The sequence below is a fragment of the Schistocerca nitens genome, chromosome 9 (assembly GCF_023898315.1).
Source record: "Schistocerca nitens isolate TAMUIC-IGC-003100 chromosome 9, iqSchNite1.1, whole genome shotgun sequence".
Classification (NCBI taxonomy): Eukaryota; Metazoa; Arthropoda; class Insecta; order Orthoptera; family Acrididae; genus Schistocerca; species Schistocerca nitens.
The window spans coordinates 434295894-434318543 of NC_064622.1; the positions used below are offsets into that span (position 1 = coordinate 434295894).

Here is a 22650-nt window from a genome sequence, read left to right on the forward strand (position 1 = left end):
GTTTTAATAAACAGGAGCTTACTCACCTTTTTTGTGCTCCCACTGAAGCATTTTCCTGCTGGTACCCTTCCTTTTTTTTCTATTGCTATTCTGTATCAATCCCCCATTAGAATTAAATTTTCAGCTCTCTTAATGACCCGAATAATTCCTTTTATCTCAGAATGGTGTTTATATAAATTCATCCACATTCATATTTTCCTATTCATTATAAGAACTACTCCTGCAGTACCCATACTTGATTTTGTTTTGATAAACCTGTGCTCATCTGACCGAAAGACCTAGCCTCCTTGGCACCGCACTTCAATAATTCCCACTTTATCTGACTTCGACCAACCCATTTCTCTTTTTAAATTTCAATTCTACCAACCCAATTACGGAATCCTAATCATTCCGCCATCTGACCCATACAACACCAGGTTCATTTTTCCTGATAACAACATCCTCCTGAGCAGTCTCCACCTGTAGATCTGATTGGGACAATACTATTCCTCCACAGCACTTTACACAAAAGGATGCCATCACAGAAAGTCATACAATAGAGCTGCACGTCAACACAAAATATAATGGCTACTGTTTCCCCTTGTTTTCAGCCATTTGCAGTACGAATAAAACAAGACCATACTGGTTAATGTTACAAGACTTGGTCGGTCAATCATTTAGACTGTTGCCCTTTCAACTACTGGAAAGATTGCTTCCTATCTTCAAGAATCACATGTTAGTCTGGCATCTCAACAAATACCCATTATATGTGGTTGAACCATGTACAGCTAACTGTATTATTGAGGCACAAGTTACCCAACTGCAACGGAGTCCATGGTTCATGGCGGACTGTTGGTCAATTACACAAGACTAATCCACTGAAATATTAACGTACATGCACATGTTGTGACTTTGATGCTAAAGTCTCAGTCCACCCACACCCAGAACAGTTTCCTTCTTCCATGTATGCCATCACATAATTTGCAGTGTACATTAAACAATCCTATCGAATAGTGTGTGCCCTGTTCTTCAACAGTGCCATCACACCATTCAGGATCACAAGCCAGAAGGTTCAGCTGCAGAGTGGGCATGTGTGTGTCTAATTTAATAATAACAACATATAAATAATCACACATACATGCATTTTTGCAATAAAACCTATAAATAACAAAGTGCTGTAGGAAATTAACAGCGAAATATCAGTACAGTACTTCAAGCAACTTTTAAGATTTGAAAACATGCACCATCAATGCATATCCCACATTATAACATTTTAATTCTTATGAAGTACATAGCAAGCAACGTTAATACATAAAATGTAACTATACAAATAAGGTGCAAAGCACATAGAGCTGGCAACCAAATTTCAGTGCTGTAAATTGCAAAAATGTGAAAATTTGCATGCATGAGTCAGTTTAAGTTCTTTTCAAATAACACAGAAAAAATATTGTGATGTACATGACAGTAAGTTGTAGTAAATTAACGACCTAACCTAAATTTCATTCTGTCGTGGCAACACCTAACCTGAGATTTCCGCGAAAAACTATACGCTTGCCTAACTGTATCAAACTTTGAAACAAAACAAAAAAAAAGGGAACAAACTACAATAATACTTACCTGCATTTGACGCTGCAATTGAAGTTGCCTTTGTTTTTGTAGTTTCTGTAATACTAAAACTCGCCTCTGACTATCCATTTGCTCTAACTGAGCTACCATCTGAGCATCTAGGTGAATCAGTTGTCGCGGAGGACCCTGAAAGGATGATACAACAGTTTATACGTAACTAATTTAGACTCTTTTAAACTGAAAAAAAGATAAAGGTAGAAACTCATTAACCCCTCTCACAGTTTGTGTTACTTATGTGCCTAGTACTCCCAGCAGCATTCTATCCAACTGATCTGTAACTACGCCAGTGTGAGACCTGTACAAAGTTGTATTAATCAAAGAAAATAGTGTGGAAGATTAGGGTTTGTCATGAATAGACTTCCCTGGTGGAATCAGTTACAGGATATTTGTTACTTTATTTGACTTTTAAATCAAAAGGTGATCTCTCTTTGTAATCAAAATTATTGTATTTTCTATCTAGAGCATCCCATATCGCAGTAACGCTGATGAACAAACAGTTTACTTTTTTTTTAATGTAATGCATGGGTTTCTTTGAAATCCTTGTATTGTGGGTACACAGCTACTATAAATTCTTTATGTGATGTCATTCTCCACTTTTTCTTATAACTGTTTTTCTTACTGTACTTTAACTTCAGCCTATATGCCATTGTCATGCGTCTACAAAGATACAACATAACACACTAGGTAAACATAATAGGAGAACAAGAGTTCACAGACTTATAAGAGTCAATAGCATGTTATAACATATGAACAAGTTAAAAACAGCAATGCCTTTGTGGGGGTAGTCTTCCCCCCCCCCCCTCCCCACAACTGAGCATAATACAAAATCTTAACCAAGAAAGACCAAAGCTCTTTCAGGTGCTGAGTGCCACTATGTGGACAATGGTCTTGATTTCATCTGTGGGGATAAGACCACCTTTACTAAGCACAAGACCCAAAAAAGTCACACTCAATAATAAAAAATTGCATTTCTGCAGCTTGCAATGAAGGCCATTCTACAAGAGGCAACGGAAAACCAACTGAAAGTTTCATAAATGCTCCTCCTGCATCATCATGGTAACTGATGCAATAGCGAATGTCATGAATCAACTGCTCTAATACTGTTGGTAAATTCCCGGCACAGAAAAAATTTCAAAAGGCAAGCAGTTAAACTAGTTAAGTCCAAAGGCAGTGATGATGACCAGGAAAGTCTGAGAAACTGCATCGAATGGTAACTACATGTAAGCACCACACAAGTCGATGTGGGAAAAATATTGGCCTCCTCCCAACAACTTTACCAACAATTCTACCTGCCGCGGAATGGGATACGAATTTGCAACACGTTGTGCACTGACCATCTGTTTAAAATAGGTGCAAGGTGGTATTGGGCGTCTGAAGCACCACCAAAGTAGTGGCCCACTGACTCAACAAAATAGGAGAAACAACATTCTGATCCTGACAACACTGCAAAGTGGCCTTTACCTTGTCACGAATGGTGAAGGAAATAGGGCGGGGATGACAAAATTTGGGAACTGCCAACTGCTTAAGAGAAACATGTGCTTTGAAATTTTCTACTTGGCCCAAGGTATCCTCAAAACAGCGGGCTGTAGGACTGCAGTAAGGAGTCCAAATGGTGTAAAGAAACGGACTGAGACACCAAATGCACTTCGTAAACAATCTGGAAGCCAAAAACAGGAAAACTGTTAGAGCCCAAAGATATTTTGCACCGTCAGTGTATTTACCACTTACAAGGCAAGGTTCTGTTCCACATTCATATAGCGTGCAGAGACTGAAAACTGCCCCCACAAAGGAATGTGCTATTTACTTTAGCATACGCTCTGACGGAGTAGCTGTCGGAGACAGTTGTAGCATTCAGTGGAAACATTGGGGGTCAAATGACTGACTCACAGCCCTCAACTGTCAAAAACAGTTGCCAAATGACCTTCGCGCCGACATGCCCCACACATAGCCTCCACATGCAGGCAACATCAAACATGTAACAAATGACAATGGAGGCAGGACCGCTGGCTCGCTCAACAAGTGAAAGAACAATGCCAAGGGCCCAAGAAACACCAATGGCACGAATTACAATGATGCGAGCGACATACACCTCCCGAGATCAACACTCACAAGGACAGACAACAATGCAATGCCACTGCACTGGCACTGTCAATGGAGGAAATACAGGGCGAATTAGTGGGAGTCAAGGCTGCCTGAGGTATCCCATGGGGCACTGGGGACGTCTAAACATGTACACCGGATTGAGCCATGTGTCAGTTATCATAAAGGTCATTTCTTGCAGCTGATGTTTCCAAAATTGAGCAACAAGACCTAAAGAAAGGTCGGACAAGGTCAACGCTCTAGTGTGAAGCTCATGGTTGGGCGTTGGAAGGAACTGACAAAGCTTGTCAAAGGGTAGTTTCTCAAACTCAGCAGAGAGCTTCAAATTTTGGACAACTTCATACAAACTTGCACTGCTGGACAAAAATGCAGCCTTATTAACTTGACTGATGATATGTCTTACCTATCTTAGCTAGTAATGCAACAAGAACTGGCAAAAGCAATTGTCCCACCTTTCCACTGACTCGCTGAAACTGGCATACGGCAACAGGGATGAGTGGGTGGGTGGGTTGGTTGGTTGGTTGATAGGTGGTGGTGGTGATTGGGGGGGAGGGGGGCAGTCAACGGAGCAGTGGATGCCCAGCTCCTCACTAGCAAGGCAAAGGTGCAAAGCAGTTCCCATTCTGGGTTATCAGGTCGGCATCTGCTCCTGTTGCTGCTCCTTCTGTAAGCGCAACTCTTCCTCCCAGCATTGTAAAAGTGATGGGTCCACAGTAACCCAAGTGAACACTAGGAAAAGGGAAAGAAAATATAGGAGTGTCCCAAGCGTAAAAACATCCTTTGTTGCTACTTTAGTAGATGCCCAGGAGTGACAACACTGCTTCACTACACAGTCGGTGTGTGTACTTCAAGTGCTGATGGTGGCTCAATAATAGACAGGGAACAGAACCCCAAAAGTGGGAAGCAAATTTGTGGTGCGACTCAATCTATGGGAAGCACAGGGTCCAAACTCACTTAGAGACCTGCATGCGAAGAACTCCGTGCACGGCTGGAATGGATGGCTAACAGCTGTGATGTCTGCTGGTGGGGATACTAAAGCTGGAAATAATGTATTAAGGATCTGAAAAGTACTGTGATGTTGGTGGTGGGAATTCTGAAAATTAAGATGATTATTTACAGTAACACAAAAATAAACACATCAATTTGATATCTTAAGCACATACTTATGTCAACAAAAATCAGTACAACCACAACTAACCTGAGGTTGGCCCTGCTGACCCCATACAACTTGCCGCTGCAATTGGATCTGCTGTTGCTGCTGCTGTGGCGGTGGTTGAGGCTGGTGCTGCTGCTGTTGTTGCACTACCTGTATCTGACGCTGCTGCTGAAGCTGGTACTGCTGTTGCTGCTGCTGTTGCCACGTCACATCTCGCTGCACTGCCGCTACTGTATACTGTTGCTGGCCAGCTTCTCGCAACAGCAACTGCTGCTGTTGCTTTTGGAGCTGTAATTGTTGCAGCTGCTGCTGAAGCTGCAACTGCTGCTGAGGTTGGCCTTGTTGCTGCTGTTGCTGCAGCTGTAACTGCTGCTGAAGTTGCAACTGCTGCTGCTGAAGTTGCACTTGTTGCTGCTGCTGTTGTTGTTGCTGCTGCTGAGTTTGCTGCTGAACTACTTGCTGCACAAGATGCTGTTGTTGCAACTGTTGTTGCTGCTGTTGCTGCTGCTGTTGTTGCTGCTGTTGTTGTTGTTGCTGTTGTTGTTGTTGTTGTTGTTGCTGCTGCTGTTGTTGCTGCTGCTGCTGCTGAATCTGCTGTTGCTGTAGTTGCTGAAAGCAGCAATCAAAACACTATATGTTGCCCAAGCAGTAAGACCTTATATATATTTTTTTTCTTTATTGATTTTCAATTCCACCCGAAGGGGGCGGGCTGGCAGCAGCTTACTACGCTGCACTACAGCCTGACCTTATATTGAGCAAACAGTAAGAAAAACCTAAGGGAATTTTAGGAAATGAATTAAAGTAGAAAAAATAAAAACTGCAAGGAAATTGTTGAATAGTATTTTTCAGTCTCAGTTTGAACAAATATCACAACTGGTTTCAATTCTTAGTAAGTCATCATCACATGATTTCAATACATTACAGCCCTGCAAAAATTTTGAAGTTTGCAGATGACAATATAACTCTGTCAGAAACTGCAAAGGACTTGGAAGAACAGTTCAATGGCATGTACAATTACATTAGTTTAATGGAACGGATAATCTTGAAAAGAGGTCACAAGGCGAACATCCTTAATGGTAAAACTAAGTTAATTACATACTACAGTATTTAATAAACATTGTCATATTTGACGTGATCCCTTTCCTTTCTTTCAACTTTCAAAATGACTCACTAAGACAGTTACAAGTAGATAAGAATAGTTAAAGTGGACCAGCAGTTCAAATAATAATTTTTTACATTAACAAATAAAAAAAAGTGGTCGTGACAGAAAAACTTTCTAGTACAGATTGAGTACTGAACCCCAGACATTTGGAAAGATGATATAACTCTTTCCCACTTAATAATTACTGATGTATATAAAAATTTCTTTTAACTTGTGGTGCAGATTAATGCATAAGGTGTGTTCAAAATAAGTCTAAACTTTCATTATAACATCTCTAGTGCTCATTGTAATACATTAATACATTTAAAGCACTGTCCCCCCCCCCCCCCCCCCCCGTCACAGGAGTCCCCTCCACTGACAATACACCAGATCCAAGGTTTCTTCCATTTCTGGTAAGCCTCCTAAAACGCTGTTTATGGGGTGTCACATTGTCCTGTATATCCTCTATGGTTTGAAAAACAATATTCTTTCGCCGTGTTTTCAAGTTTGGGAAATAGGACTATGCCCGCTAGGTCCAGAGAATAAGATGGATGAGGCACAATGGGAGTCTAATGTTTTGCCAGATAGCGGCAGACAAGAAGCGACATTTCAGCGAGTGCACTGTAATTATAAAATGTCCAAGTCTGATTCCTCTTCACTCAGCCCTCTTACTGCACACGGTATTCCTCAAACACATTAAAATTGCTGACGGACTTCCTTGTTTACCAGGTGGTACAAATTCCTGATGGACAACGCCTTCATAGTTAAACATCACACCAACATCACCCTGATCGAGGAGCAACTATTTTACATGAGGAACTCTTTTCCCAAGTACGTAGCAAAATTTCACACACACACACACACACACACACACACACACACAGGGCATTTTCTCACTAATCCGACAAACAGCTTGTGCATGTGCTCACTTCGGTGGCTGTAGATTGGCAACAATCAGTCATAGTAAAACATGGCCAGCAGAAGTTTGTTATCTAAATCTGCCATTATGGACACTCAGTAGCCACAGCATGCTTCCTCTGCAGTAGACGTGCTACTCCAAAGCTCACTATTTTTTATAACACATCTCGTGTTGCATATACTGGTGCAGGATACAAACCATGGTTTTACTGGGGCTTCGCAGTTAGGTAGAAATTGTATGCAACTTAGCACAATGAAATGAATGGTCACAGTGGTGCGAAGGGGGAGGGACGGGACTCTGAGAAATGCACAATTTTAATTGCACACTATTATTGTTTCAATCAGTAAGCAACACTTGCTACTGTTCAGTTCTCATCTTTCTACATGACAAACCAATGAAAATGATTCACTTTATACATGCTGAAGCAATGCACTGTCATTGACAAAACTTTTTACAAGTGTGGGAAAACTTCAAAGATATTTTGCAAGTAACGCACAAATTTTCAGTCAGCAAAACATACCTGGCTCATTGACAGTTTACTGAGTCATTGAAAAATTTGAGGAAAGTGGTTCAGGTACTGATGTTGAGACATCAAAGTGACACTGTAATAGCCAGTCTGCTGAAAATATTCCATCAGTAAATGACAGCATAGTCCAAGTCTCCAAACCTTGATAACAAGAAATGAACAGTTTAAGGAGAGCCATGCAGCAAATTCTGACACAGGATTTTCATCGAGATACCTACATGAATCAACTTAGGCCACAAATACTGCCAATTGACCATTTCCGGCATTTTGAATTTGCAAGTTCGGTGTTGGAAAACCGAAATGTGGGTGCAACATTGCGAGGAATGTCATCTTTAGTGATGAGGCACATTTTCTATTGATTGGCTATGTCAAAAAGCTTAATTTTCAAAGTTGAGATGAAGAGAATCATTGCATAACCATCCAACAATCAATGCATACACAAGCCATTGTTGGTTTGTTGGTTGGTTGGTTGGTTTGGGGGATTAAAGGGACCAGACTGCTACAGTCATCGGTCCCTTTTTCCAAAACTGAAAAACACCCACACAGAATAAAAACAACAATGGAAAAGACTACACAGGACAAGAAAGACTTAGACAGAGACCAGACAAAAGGAATTAAAATCTCACAGAGTGTGGCAGTGGTTGGCCAACAAAAAAGGAAATGCCAACCACCGAGAAACACACTAAAAACTCAGACTAAAATTGTAGGCCAAAGGCCAGAATCAAAACAAAAAGGACAAACAGATTAAGTGATAAAAGCCCCCTGCCCGAATAAAATGCAAAATTAAGCCTGCCATAGCAGTGTCATCTTTTAAACGGGCAGGAAGCGTATCAGGCAGTGCAAACGTCTGCCTGAGCACAGTTAAAAGGGGACAGGCCAACAAAATGTGGACCACTGTCAAAGCCGACCCACAGCGACACAGAGGCGGGTCCTCATTGCGCAGTAAATAGCTGTGTGTCAAGCGGGTGTGGCCAATGAGGAGCCTACAAAGGACTACTGAGTCCCTGCAAGTGGCTCGCATGGATGACCGCCACACATCCGTCGTCTCCTTGATGTGACGGAGTTTGTTTGGCGTGGTCAGGTTGCGCCATTCAGTGTGCCAAAGTTCGAAAACTTTGCAGCATAAGATCGCTCGCAAATCAGTCTCTGGGAGGCCAATGTCCAGAGATGGTTTACTAGTGGCCTGTTTGGCCAGACTGTCAACATGGTCATTGACGGGTATCCCAACATGGCCTGGGGTCCACACAAAGACCACAAAGCAGCTGCAACAGGCAAGAGTATGGAGGGACTCCTGGACAGCCATCACCAGACGAGAGTGAGGGAAGCACTGGTCAATAGCTCGTAAACTGCTCAGGGAGTCACTACAGGTAATGAAGGACTCACCTGAGCAGGAGCAGATATACTCTAGGGCACGAAAGATGGCGACCAGCTCAGCAGTGAAAATGCTACAGCCAGCCGGCAATGAATGTTGTTCATAGTGGTCCCCTAGAGTCAGAGCATAACCGACATGACCAGCAACCAACGAACCGTCAGAGTAAACAACGGCAGAGCCCTGATATGTGGCAAGGATGGAAAGAAAGCGGCAGTGGAAGGCCTCCAGATGGACTGAGTCCTTTGGGCCCTGTGCCAATTCGAGCTGAAGGCAAGGGCGAGGCACACACCACGGGGGTGTACGCAGAAGGGCCCGGAAAGGAGGTGGAAGAGGGAAAACCCCAAGCCCAGAGAGAAGCTCTCTGACGCAGACCGCGATCGTACAACCCGACCGGGGCCGACGTTCTTGGAGATGGACGACCGACTGTGGGAACAGAAGACGATAATTAGGATGCCCGGGCAAGCTACAAACATGCGTAGCATAAGCGGCCAATAAACGTTGGCACCATAACCGCAGTGGAGGGACACCTGCCTCCACAAGTACGCTGTCCACAGGGCTGGTCTGGAAAGCACCAGTGGCAAGTCGGATCCCGCTGTGAAGGTTTGGGTCCAGAACCTGCAACGCAGATGGGGATGCTGAACCATAAGCCATGCTCCCATAATCCAGACTGGACTGGATTAACACCTGGTAGAGACGTAAGAGGGTAGAGCAGTCAGTGCCCCAGCTGGTGTGGCTCAAGCATCGCAGAGCATTAAGATGCCGCCAACACATCTGTTTAAGCTGCTGAATATGTGGGAGCCAAGTCAACTGGGTACCAAAAACCACACCCAAAAACCGATGTGTCTCCACCACAGCAAGAAGTTCGCTGGCAAGATAAAGCCGCAGCTCAGGATGAACGGTTCGTCGCCGGCAGAAATGCATAACACAGGTCTTTGCAGCCAAAAACTGGAAGCCATGCACTACAGCCCAAGACTGCACCTTGCGGATATCGCCCTGCAGCTGACGTTCAGCAGCTGCAATGCCAATGGAGCTATAGTAGAGGCAGAAGTCGTCAGCATACAAGGAAGCTGAGACAGACGTTTCCATCGCCGTAGCGAGCCCATTAATTGCAATTAAAAACAGGCAGACACTTAGGATAGATCCCTGTGGTACCCCGTTCTACTGAACTCGAGAGAAACTATGGGAGGCTGCGACTTGCACGCGGAAGGTACGATGTGACAGAAAATTTGTAGGAAAATCGGCAGTGGACCCCGAAGACCCCAACCATGAAGCGTAGAGAGGATGTGATGGCGCCATGTTGTAACGTATGCCTTCCGCATGTCAAAAAAACAGTGATGAGGTGCTGACGGCGGGCAAAGGCCATACGGATGGCTGACTCCAGGCTCACCAGATTATTGGTGGCAGAGCGGCCTTTACAGAACCCACCCTGAGACGGAGCCACAAGGCCCCGAGACTTAAGTACCCAGTTCAATCGCCGGCTCACCATGGGTTCGAGCAACTTGCAAAGAACGTTGGTGAGGCTAATGGGGCGGTAGATGTCCACCTCCAATGTGTTCTTGCCAGGTTTCAAAACAGGGATAACAATGTTTTCCTGCCATTGCGACGGGAACTCACCCTCGACCCAGATATGGTTGTAAAGGTAGAGGAGGTGTCGCTGGCATTCCACCGAGAGGTGTTTCAGCATCTGACAGTGGATGCGATCTGGCTCCGGAGCTGTATCAGGGCAAGTGGCTAGGGCACTGTGGAATTCCCACTCACTGAATGGGACATGGTAGGATTAAGGATGGCGGGTGTGAAATGAAAGGCTCCGATGTTCCAACCGCTCTTTAATGGAGCAGAAGGCCAGTGGGTAATTCACAGATGCAGAACTGAGAGCAAAATGGTCTGCTAAGCGGTTTGTAATTCTGTCGGAGTCAGTACAAATTGCCCCATTCAGTGACAGCACAGGGACGCTGACAGGGGTCCGATAGCCATAGAGGCGTCTAATCTTGGCCCAGACCTGCGATGGAGAGACATGGAGGCCAATGGTGGAAACATACCGTTCCCAGCACTCAAGCTTGTGTTGGCGAATGATGCGGCGGGCCCGCGCACACAGCCGTTTGAAGGCGACGAGGTTTTCTATTTGAGGGATGCCGCTTGTGACGCTGGAGTGCCCGCCTGCGATCTTTAATCGCCTCAGCGATTGCAGGCGACCACCAAGACAAAGTCCTCCGCTGAGGGGACCCAGGAGAATGGGGAATGGCAGATTCTGTGGCAGTAACAATGCAGGTGGTGACCGAGTGAACCACCGCATCAATGGCTTCATTAGAAAGAGGCACAATAGTGGCAACCGAGGAGAACAAGTCCCAGTCAGCCTTATTCATAGCCCATCTGCAAGGGCGCCCAGAAGAGCGACACTGTGGCAGTGACAGAAAGATCGGGAAGTGGTCACTATCACACAGGTCGTCATGCACACTCCGTTGGACAGACGGTAAGAGGCTAGGGCTGCAGATCGAAAGGTCGATGGTTGAGTGTGTTCCATGCGCCACACTGAAATGTGTGAAGGCACCATCATTTAAAAGGGAAAGATCAAGCTGTGTCAATACATGCTCGACAGTGGCGCCTCGACCTGTTGCCACTGACCCACCCCACAGAGGGTTATGGGCGTTGAAGTCGCCCAATAACAGGAAATGTGGCGGCAATTGGGCTATCAGCGCAGCCAGGACACGCTGCGGGACATCACCATCCGGTGGAAGATAGAGACTGCAGACAGTAACAGCCTGTGGCGTCCACACCCGAACAGCGACAGCCTCTAAAGGTGTCTGTAGAGGGACAGACTCGCTGTGAAGGGAGTGAAGGACGTAGACGAAGACGCCACCAGATACCCTTTCATAAGCTGCCCGGTTCCTATAATACCCCCGATTGCCACGGAGGGCGGGGGTTCGCATTGCTGTAAACCAAGTTTCTTGAAGAGCAATGCAGAGGGAAGGGTGAAGGCTGATAAGTTGTCGGAGCTCAGCAAGATGGTGGAAGAAACCGCTGCCGTTCCACTGGAGGATGATATTGTCCATGGCTGAGAAAGGCGTGACGGGACTGGGGAGGCAGATTAGGCCGCTGGGCCACCTGCTGCCTCCACTTGAGCACCTGTGCAAGTGCTATCCATTGCGTCCGAGGGACCGGCGAGATCGAGGTCCTCAGTGGACACCAGGATCACCACCTCATCCTCAGATGCAGAGCTCGAAGGGTGCGGTGGGGTGGGTGCCACTGCAGGTTCTTTGGCCTTAGACGTCTTTGACGTCTCTCGCTGAACCTTGGGTTTCACCGGCTGGGAGGGCTTCACTGATTCAGTCTCTGGGACGGAGGAGGATCGCGAAACCCTACGACCAGCCCCTGGTGGGAACTTATGCCACTGTCGGGTGTCATCCTTCCCGCTGGTGGAAACCTGGGAAGGGAGGGACCCAAGGAACCCCTTCCGAGCGAGGGTAGCCCAAGAAGTTGGACGCTTCTCTGGCTGAGAAGCGGACGTCCCCGATGGGTGGGAGGGTGTTGCTCCCGAGGTAGGTGGCGCAGGAGCTGCAACGGGGTTGGGAGAGCCCCCCACAGGCAAGGGGGCATGTGGAGTTGTACGGCTCTGTGATTTGGCTGGAATATGGTGAACTGATGAGGCTAACACAGTTGTCGATGCAGCAGCATAGGAGGAAGTCATTCGCACAGGATGTAGTTGTTCATATTTCCTCTTGGCCTCAGTATAGGTCAGTCGGTCCAGGGTCTTATATTCCATGATATTTTGCGCTTTTTCTGTAAGATCCTGCAGTCTGGCGAGCAAGGTGAATGAGGCTCTCCGCAGTTGACACAGATGGGAGGAGGGCCACATGGAGTATTGGGATGTGATGGGCTTCCGCAATCTCGACATGTGAGGCTGGAAGTGCAGCGGGAAGACATATGTCCGAACTTCCAGCACTTAAAGCACCGCATCGGGGGAAGGATATAGGGCTTGACATCACATCGGTAGACCATCACTTTGACCTTCTTCGGTAACGTATCACCCTCGAAGGCCAAGATGAAGGCACCAGTAGCAATCTGAGTATCCTTCGGACCCCGATAAACGCGCCGGACGAAATGGACACCTTGGCGCTCTAAATTGGCGCGCAGTTCGTCATCAGACTGCAAAAGAAGGTTCCTATGGTAAATAATACCCTGGACCATACTTAAACTCTTATGGGGCGTGATCGTAACGGCAACATCCCCCAACTTGTCACAAACTAGTAACCGTTGTGACTGGGCAGAGGATGCCGTTTGTATCAGTACTGACCCAAAGCGCATTTTGGACAAGCCCTCCACCTCCCCAAACTTGTCCTCTAAATGCTTGACGAAGAACTGAGGCTTTGTGGACACGAAAGACTCCCCATCAGCTCTCCTACAAACTAGGAACTGCGGCGAATAACTGTTACTGCCATCCTGAGACTTACGCTTCTCCCACGGTGTGGCCTGGGACGGGAACATTTTCGGATCGTATTTCTGAGCATTAAATTGAGCCCGAGAACGCTTAGAGACTGCTGGAGGCTGGCCACCAGCAAGAGATGGTGTACCACGCTTCATTGCGGGCCATCCGCCTTGATGCCAAGTACTCCAACCAAGGGCCCTACCCACGGGCGCCACCCAGCCTCAGCAAGGGCCAGCTGGCAGGATGGCCATTGCCGGGAGTCCCGATACCCCAGGAGGATAGGCATCTACTCCTTGGCATACATGGGGAGTTAACGGCACAGGCATCAGCAGAGTGATCCCTGTGTTCAGGGGGCTACAACCAACAGGGTACATGGCGGCCCCACCACAACGGACTGGCTACCATGCTGGATCTTAGGTGCAAAAATGTCCAAGGTCGTCGTCTCAGCAAAAAGCAACACCATCTGGGTTGTAGCCTTACCCCCATTTTATTCAGCCTGTACACTGAGCAAGCAATAAAGGAAATTAAGGAGAAATTTAAAATGAAATTTACATTCACAATGTTAGAGCATCATGTCCAGAATGGTGAGGTAGCTGGCCAGCCTGGATGTTGTTTTTAGGCAGTTGCCCCAGTTCATTAGCCAAATACTGTTATGGTATCCAAGTCATGCCTCAGTTACACAATTTGCAAATGTTTGGAAAACTTTCACAATCTTTCTCATTGATAACACTATCTACAGATCATTTGGGTACACACATTCCACTTCGGGAGACAAGAGTGTGGCAACAGGAAGGGTATACAGCTACACATTAAATTAGCTACACCAAAGCCAACAGTAACCATACCAACCCCCTAAGATGCGAGACACAGGCACAAGAAAAGATGGAGGAGGAGGAGGAGGAGGAGGAGGAGGAGGAGGGAATATTGAGGTAATTAGAGTAGGAAATTAGAAAGTAAAACTATTACACGACTTTTGCTGTCTGGGTAGCAAAATATAACTGATGAATCCAAAGTAGAGAGGATAAAAATGCAGCCTGGCAATAGCAAGGAAAGCATACCTGAAAAACAGGACTTAAATAAAATTAAATGTTAGGAAGTCCTTTCTGAACATGTTTTTCTGGTGTGCAGCCTTGTGCGGAAGTAAAATGTGGAATATTAGCAATTCAAACAAGATGAGAATAGAAGTTTTTGAAATGTGGTTCTACAGAAGAATGTTGAAGATCACCTTGCAAACACAGCTGGTAAGTGAAATGGGGCGGTAGCTGGAAGGAAGGTGTTTGTCCTTACTGTGCTTAGAAATGGGTGTGACAGTGGCTTCACGCAAGTGTCTGGGAAACATGCCCTCTGCCCAGACACAGGTATACGTATGAAGCAGAAAATGCTTGCCCGCAAGAGAAAGGTGCTGTAACAGCTGAATGTGAACATCGTCTGGCTCTGGGGCAGAGCATCAGGATGAAGTGAGAGCATGACCTAGCTCCCTCATAGCACAGATGTCAGTGTAGCACTCACGATTCTGAGAAAAGAAGGGTACCGCCAGAGCCACCACTGTTCATTTCCGATGAAGGAAGGCAGGGTGATAATGGGTGGAACTCGAAACCTCCGCAAAATGGCGGCCCAAGGTGATGGAGATAGCAGTAGGATCCATGATGACCTCTTCTGCTACTGTCAAGCCAGAAGTTTGGGACTAGATCTTAGTCCCAGAGAGCTGCCAGAGGAGAGACTGTAACTGTTAGAAGAACTAGTGAATGAAATCCAGTTAGGTTTTTTTGCTATCTCGAGGAATGCGATGATACTGTGCAAGCAATCGTTTGTAATGAATGGAGTTTGCCATCATAGGATGACAGTTACAAATGCAGAGAGCACGTCTCCAGTCGTGAATTGCGACATGCCACGCCTCAGTCCACCAAAGGAACAAGACAAGGCACAGTAAAAAGGAAGTGTGAGGAATAGAATGTTGGGCAGTGGTAAGAATAAAGTTTCTAAACGATTCTACCTGGTCAACACAACTGGGGAAATGTCGTTCATCAAAGGTCGCCAGGGAGGAATAAAGCCTCCAGTCAGCCTTAGTTGCCATTTGGGTAAGAGTCAGTAAATGGATAGCACACGGGAAATGGTCGCACAAGTATGAGTCAGAGAGAACGGACTTCAGACGATGGGCAAGCTGGGCAGTGCAGAAGGATAGGTCCAAATGGGAATAGGTGTGTGTGGAGCCTGAAAGGAAGGTGGGTGTCCCTGTGTTAAGGCAGAAGAGGTTAAGCTGATTGAGAAGGTCACCCCAGAGGGCACCTCTCAAGATAGGTTCTGGGAGAACCCCAAAGAGGATGGTGCGCATTAAAGTCACCGAGCAGCAGAAAGGGATGAGGTAGCTGCCCAATAAGTTGGAGGAAGTCTGTCCTGGTGACATCAAATGACGGAGGGGAGTAAACGGTACAAAGCGAAAATGTACAGTGATGAAGGAAAAGGTGAACTGCAACAGCTTGAAGGCAGGTAGTCTGGAAGATGACTACGAACATCATCCCGTATGAGCAGCACGACTCCCCTATGAGATTTAAAAAAAAAAAAGGACAGCTCCTCGGGGTAAGGTCAAAACGGTCTGAGAAGAAATGCGATAGCTCAAAACGGTCGTGAGGACGCTATATTGTTTCGTAGAGGCAGAGGACAGGTGGACGCAGCAATTGTAAGAGCAGCCATAAATCCTCTTGTTGAATTGAAGACAGCAATTGTAAGAGCAGCCGTAAATCCTCTTGTTGAATTGAAGACCACAAACAGTCCACTGGAGGAGAGTCATGACCAGGAAATAATGAAGGGGTGTCACCTCAGCAGCTGCCGAGTGTCAGCATTCGAACTTGCTGCTACACAGCACAGGGGCAGGAGGATCCTGCTTCAAGAGCTCCACAGAAGCATCAGCATTCTCCTTCTGTCGGCCTGCGGAGTCCAGGGCAGATAAACAGCTGGTGGTGCACACCAGCGACACGGAGGTCAGACGGGAGAGGGTATCACATGGCGACACTATAGAAGAGGATTTTCGATTCGGCAAAGGATAAGACCATTTGCCTTTGTTTGACTTCTTAGAGCCTTTCAGGTTTGCAAAGGAACTCAGATGTTTGCTGGCTGGAGGGATGTAGGAAGCCTTCACGGGAGTATTCCTTCTGTCCTTTCCGGCTTGCCAGTTGTGTACCTAGTTACTCCTCACCATGAAGCGAAAGTTTCATGGCTTGTTACACAGCTGGAGAAGGAGACGGGGATGCTACCATGATGCTGGGTGATTTCACAACCGCGGTGCTAAATTTAAGGTTGCATGTCTGTGTGGCCCTGTCCTTCGTGGATCGAGATGTAGCACGAACAGTACTGTAGATGGAGGATGGTAGAACACAGGGTTTCCGACTAGCCAAAAACTTGCAAGCGACCGTGTAAGGCACTTTTTCCTTCAGCCAGGTCTCCTGGGCAGCCCACTCATAGAGATACGTGGGACAATCTCAATAGGAGGTAGCATGATACAGAGGGTAGGAAGAGGCTGACAATTGACCTCATGAGCATCCCTACAACAGATTACACATTTGGACAGGTATCAACCGTTGGTTGCGAAAGCTTGAGTTTTATGTGTGTATTTGTGTTTGTTTGTGTGTCTATCAACATGCCAACGCTTTCGTTTCGTAAGTTACATCATCTTTGTTTTTGGGACATTAGAATGGGGTTGAAATGATGACACTGGTGGCAGCGTAACAGGTTCAGAATGTATGGTCAGACTGTGATAATTTCATAATGTGCTTTGATCTTGGACAGAAGCACCACTCTATCAAAAGTGAAAAAAAGAGTGCATGTAGGCACAAAGGATGCATCTACCTTTTTCATCATCTGATGGAATGCAATGACACCATGATCAGAGAGGTATGTTTGGATTTCTGCCTCGGTCAGACCATCGAGCAACCTAGTGTAAGTAACACCGTGGGAAGAATTCAGTGTTTGATGGGCCTCGACGCGAACAGGTTAGATAGCCAAGGAGAAGCAAAGCTGCAAACAGTTGTTGAATTTGAGAAGCTGTTTCAGCTGTGAAATGAATTGTGTACTTTCTCTGTAATCATAAAGTTCTATTGTTCTTGACTATCTGGGCACCCTTCTCCATTTGTGTGTTTGTTGTCCACAACAGGATATAACAGCTTCACCAAGTGTTGTGTAACATCACTATATTTAAGCGAAATTAGTAAATATTTTTATATTTATGTACAGAAAATAAAGCTATTTTATACTATCACTGAAAAAATTGTTTATCTGGATACAATATACTAACTACAAAATGGTGTTTATTAAATAATTTTGTATCTATATTCACGCATATTTTTCAGGCCCTTATTACAGGTTGGTGGAAAGTAAGTTTTACTTATATGGATTACAGTCTGATGTGGTCATACTAACCCCAACTTGCCTCCAAGGAGGCCCAGGTGGCTGAATGACTCTCTGCTGTTGAAGGAGAGCCTGCTGCCGCAGCATTGCAGCCTGAGGTTGCATAACCCGTTGCTGCTGGGGCTGCTGCTGCTGTATTAGTTGCAACTGTTGTAGCTGAGGAGTTGCCTGGAAAAAATTATGTTTTATCAGAAATTAGTAGTAAACATTTGCTGCTGTCCAAAAACATTACTTTGTACAATATTTTCCAGACGTTTCAAATTTCAAAATTCAAGTTTAAAAGTATTGGTGTCCCTTCCCACTGAGTGTGTATTTGTCACGTTGCTTTGTATCCCAAAAGTCTTAAAGACAAACCACTAATTTTTCATGACCTGGAAAAATAAAGAAAGGGAAAAGAAAATTGAATTACAAAACTGTTGTAGCTCAGTCTATACAGACATCTGTAAGCCATGTGCAAGACAATTTACCACGCAATTTCATTACTGTTGGACAAGTAAAATAATCAATTTTCAACAAATATTTTTTCAGTTTGATAAAGCTTGAAGTTGTATACAAAAAGCCATTCTTCCTGAAACATAATCTGAATACATGGAATAAGATTGGCATAAAGTTTATGTTTGTGTAGCAAATAACCTCTCAAATGTTTTCAAACAATGGAAAGTTCAGGATAGTATTACAACAGTATTATGGAAAGGACAGATTGCTACTCACCAAATAGAGGACACACTGAGTCGCAGACAGGCACAACGAAAAGACTGTTATACTTAAATTTTCAGCCAAAAGACCTTATTACAAAGTAGGAAACACACACACACACACACACACACACACACACACACACACACACACACACACACACACACGACCATTCTCTCTGGCAGCTGTGACTGGGCTACGAAAGGTGCATGTGTCTGAAGTGTCCAACAACCTGTAGTGGGTGATGGGCTAAGGAGGAGGCATAGTGCAAGGGGGGAGGGGGGGAGGGCGGGGGGGTTGCAGGGTTGGTTGGTTCGAATTGGGGAAGGTATAGTGCTGTTGGGCATAGTGGGGACAGTGTAGGGCTGCTAGATGCAGTCATGATGTTCGGGGTGAAGAGCAGGGGGGCAGGTAAGCGAGTAGAGAAGGGGGGAAATAAGTGGCGTGTTAGCAGAGTAGGAGGCTGTGCAATGTTGGAATGGGAGCAGGGAAGGGGTACATAGATGGACAGGGATTACCAACATTGAGGCAAGGGGGATTACAGGACCATAGGACCATAGGATGTATCGACACAAGAGTTCCCTCATGCGCATTCTGGTGCTGGTAGGGAGGATCCAGATGGCACAGACTGCGAAGCAATCATTGACATGAAGACCAAGGGTCTCAATGAGCCCCTCATGGACCGAAATTATCCTCCCAACCTCATACAGAAACAGATTTCCCAAGCTTTATCTCTCCAGTCGCCTACAACATCCCATGTACCCAGTGCCCAGTCACAAGAAACTGTCCCCCTCATGACCCAACACCATACAGGACTGGAGCAACTGAGTCGTATTCTCCACTTGTACCTCTTGTTGCGCCCTGAAATTATGAATATCATATCCACTATCCTTCCCACCCCTCCCACAGTGGTATTCCATGCAATATACAATATCCTTGGTCCATCCCCATTATACTTCTGCTGTCAATCCCATGTCAAATGACTCATATCACTGCAATAGACCTAGATGCAAGACCTATCTCATACACCACCACCACCACCACCACCACCACCACCACCTACTCCAATCCAGTCACAGGCATCTCCTATCCCTTCACAGGTAGGCCTATCTGTGAAACCAGTCATGTGATCTACAAACTAAGCTGCAGGCATTGTGCTACTTCCTACATGGACATGACAGCTAACAAGCTGCTTGTCTGCATCAATGGCTACTGACAAACGGTGGCCAAGAGACAGCTGACCCAGCCAGTCACTCAACAAGCTGCCCAACACAATGTGCTTCACTTCAATGACAGCTTTACAGCCTGTGCCAACTGGAGGATTCTTCCTTCCAAAACCAGTTTTTCTTAAATGCACAGGTGGGAAACCCTCCCTGCACTATATCCTGATCACACAAACAGCACTACACCCTCCTCCTCCCCACCTCATGCCACCTCCTTACCCCCACCACACACCCCAGATTACTACACACAACAGACACAGGCACAGTTCACAGTCTAGCCACAGTGGCTGGAGACAGCTGTGTGTGTGTGTGTGTGTGTGTGTGTGTGTGTGTGTGTGTGTCTGTTTTCTACTTTCGAAGAAGAAATTTGTCTGAAAACTTATACATAACATTCTTTCCACTGTGCCTCCCTGCTACTCAGCATCTCCTCCCTATAGTGAGTAGCAATCTATCTTTTTCATAATACAATAATGATATAGTCTGAAACAATGAATTAGAATTTGCACCACAAGGACTCGAACCCGGATTTCCTGCTTACTATGCAGATGCATAGACTACCCTATTGCATCTCCCTTCCCGATACAAATTCTGATCCACACTTCAGCCCATTGCTAGGCCCTTTTAAACTTGCATCAGCATTGCCGAGGCTCTCCAATATTGGAATACCACCTTATCAATGAGCAAATTGAGGTTAATCTTGCCTGTACCTCAGGTGTAGGTGATATATTAATCTTATACAGTTGATGTTCCTGCAAAACATTGAGGCCCACCTTCTTCTACGATAATGATGTGTAGTGAAGCAATTTATAATACTCTCAAACCTTTTGTGGCTTGTAGAAATAATTTTCCAGTAGTCTATTCAAAGGTCTGACAACACTTGCTTCCTATGCTTTTTCCCCTGAACACACTTCCCCATCCAAAATCACATACTAGATAAAGCACTACAAACAGCTAAACAACTTTATACCACACTTCTCTTGCTTGCTTTTTGAATAAGGCAAAAATGAATTGGCCCAAAAAATGTGACATATCTTCATCAACTATTAAACATCTATATAGAACAAATGAAAAAGATGAATTAAAATGCTGAAGAAACAGTTAAGCTTTGAGAAATGTCAAGTGATACCTTCACATCACCAATTTCAAGAAAAGTGTGTACAGGAGGACAGTCAGCTGCTAACATCTAAGTGTCTCATCTGCTGCCATGAATGTATTACGTAGTAACAGTAGTGAAGCTGATAGTGCAAAAGAAACTGCAATGTCATATTCTTTACCTTTAACCAAATTGTGACACACTATACAACCATAACTGTTTTTATACATGTTCTTTCAGCAGGCACATTCTTGCAAATGACACACTATATTACTTCTTTTCTTTATCACATACTTCAACATTCAACTGCACAGAAATCTTATTCAGTACCAAAATTATCCATTTTTCCCCTCTTGAGCCAGAACCATCAAGTATTTCTTCCACTGAATCAAAAACACTAATATTACCCAATTTCACCACCTCAAAGCTATGATAGCACATGAACAGTGAGGCAGCAACACTCATATAGTCACCAGAAGAAGCATGAACACAACCCAGGCCAGAAACAAAGTGCTATTCTTAGAAGGCAATATTTATCTAGTTGAAATACACCAAACTCAAAAGCGAACACAATGATCATGTAAAGGTGAATAAGATTTTTAATATAGATTCATAATCAAGTCAGTTAAGAGCGCACTCCATCAGGGTTGCCCCAAGTGAAATTCCCTGATATTTCCATGATTTCCAGATAAGTTTTACCATTCTTCCCTAACAAATTTTGAGATCTCAAGGGTGCATAAAGACACAAGTTGACAAATAAATGTAGGGACTTCTGTATTTCTAAACATGTGAGCAAAAATCTTAGGTACTAACATCAACATCTTTTGTAACAAACTGTTTTTTAATCGAGAAAGCAAGCCAAATTAGATGTGTGTTTCATTAAGACCAATGATGTTATAATATTTAAGTAAAACAAACGATATTTGGTGACAAAAATATTCATTTCCTTGGAGTCGCAGGACAGATTTAAAATACCTTCACTGATTTCAGAAATAACCTCAGAAAAAAATAGGCCTCTCGAAAGAAGTGTATAAGGTGGGGAAGAGTTGTGTAAACCAACACTGTAGATGACCGCCAATGAAATATTGGTTCTACTATATTCATTATATCAGTTGTTATCCACTGCATTATGTCTATTATTTTAGAGGTATTGTGGCTTAGCTGAGTGGTAACATGTTTGCCTACCGTGCAGCGGGCCTGGGTTCGATTCCCAGATGGGTAGATCTTCTCCACCCGTGGACAAGGTGTTGTGTTGTCCTCATGATCATTTTATGATCACTGAGATGCAAGTCACCCAATGCGCCATCACCTGAACGAAGACTTGCAAGCCCGCAGATAACCTTCCTCAGATGGAGCCTTCCAGCCATCAATGCCAGTCATTTCATTTTACAACTATTGGCATTTTTCTTTCTAGAAATATAAGAGTACACAGAGTACTAACCTCTAGCGACTGCCACAATTTACTTATTTTTATCGTCCATACTTTCTAATATATGAACTTCTTTCAAAGTGCCAAAATGTAACAGAATAAATAAAATGTCTGTAAAATGCCGCACTGTACAATGTACTTGTAGTGAAACGGTCGCAATCTCTGAAATCCATTGCCCCTGCCCTCTGGTCTGCCGAGGATCCTGGGATAAACCATGAAAATTTGCTGCATCATGCCACACACAAAAAGATGTTGCCTCCGGGCAGGTTGGTGAGACTAGATCTGACGGGCAGGCCTACAAATTAGTGGGAAACGATGGACTTCATATCAGTAGGCCTGAACCGTCACAGATGCGGCCTGTGATTTGAAAGCCCACTCGTACGGCCAGCTACTCGTGAGTCACAGACACATTTTAATGAAATGAGACCATGGTGATCAATCCATGCAACTGATAACTGCATATAGGACAGACGAGGGCTGTCTAATACATAGGATGTAAATAATAACCATTCAAAAAGTACCACAGTGGTGTAAAGGAAATGGAGATGAACAGTTTGATACAGGAC

General features: G+C 45.0%; 1 protein-coding gene across 2 annotated transcripts in view; it reads right to left on the reverse strand.

Moving 5' to 3' along the window:
- LOC126203079 (PAX-interacting protein 1-like) overlaps window positions 1–22650 on the reverse strand; it is a 175635-nt gene that overhangs the window by 143885 nt on the left and 9100 nt on the right. For both annotated transcript variants that reach the window (XM_049937320.1, XM_049937318.1), the window contains exons 6-8: window positions 17656–17811; window positions 4904–5470; window positions 1597–1731 (exon numbers count right to left, since the gene is read on the reverse strand). In XM_049937320.1, coding sequence (XP_049793277.1) covers window positions 1597–1731; window positions 4904–5470; window positions 17656–17811 — 858 coding nt within the window. The remainder of the gene's footprint in view (window positions 1–1596; window positions 1732–4903; window positions 5471–17655; window positions 17812–22650) is intronic.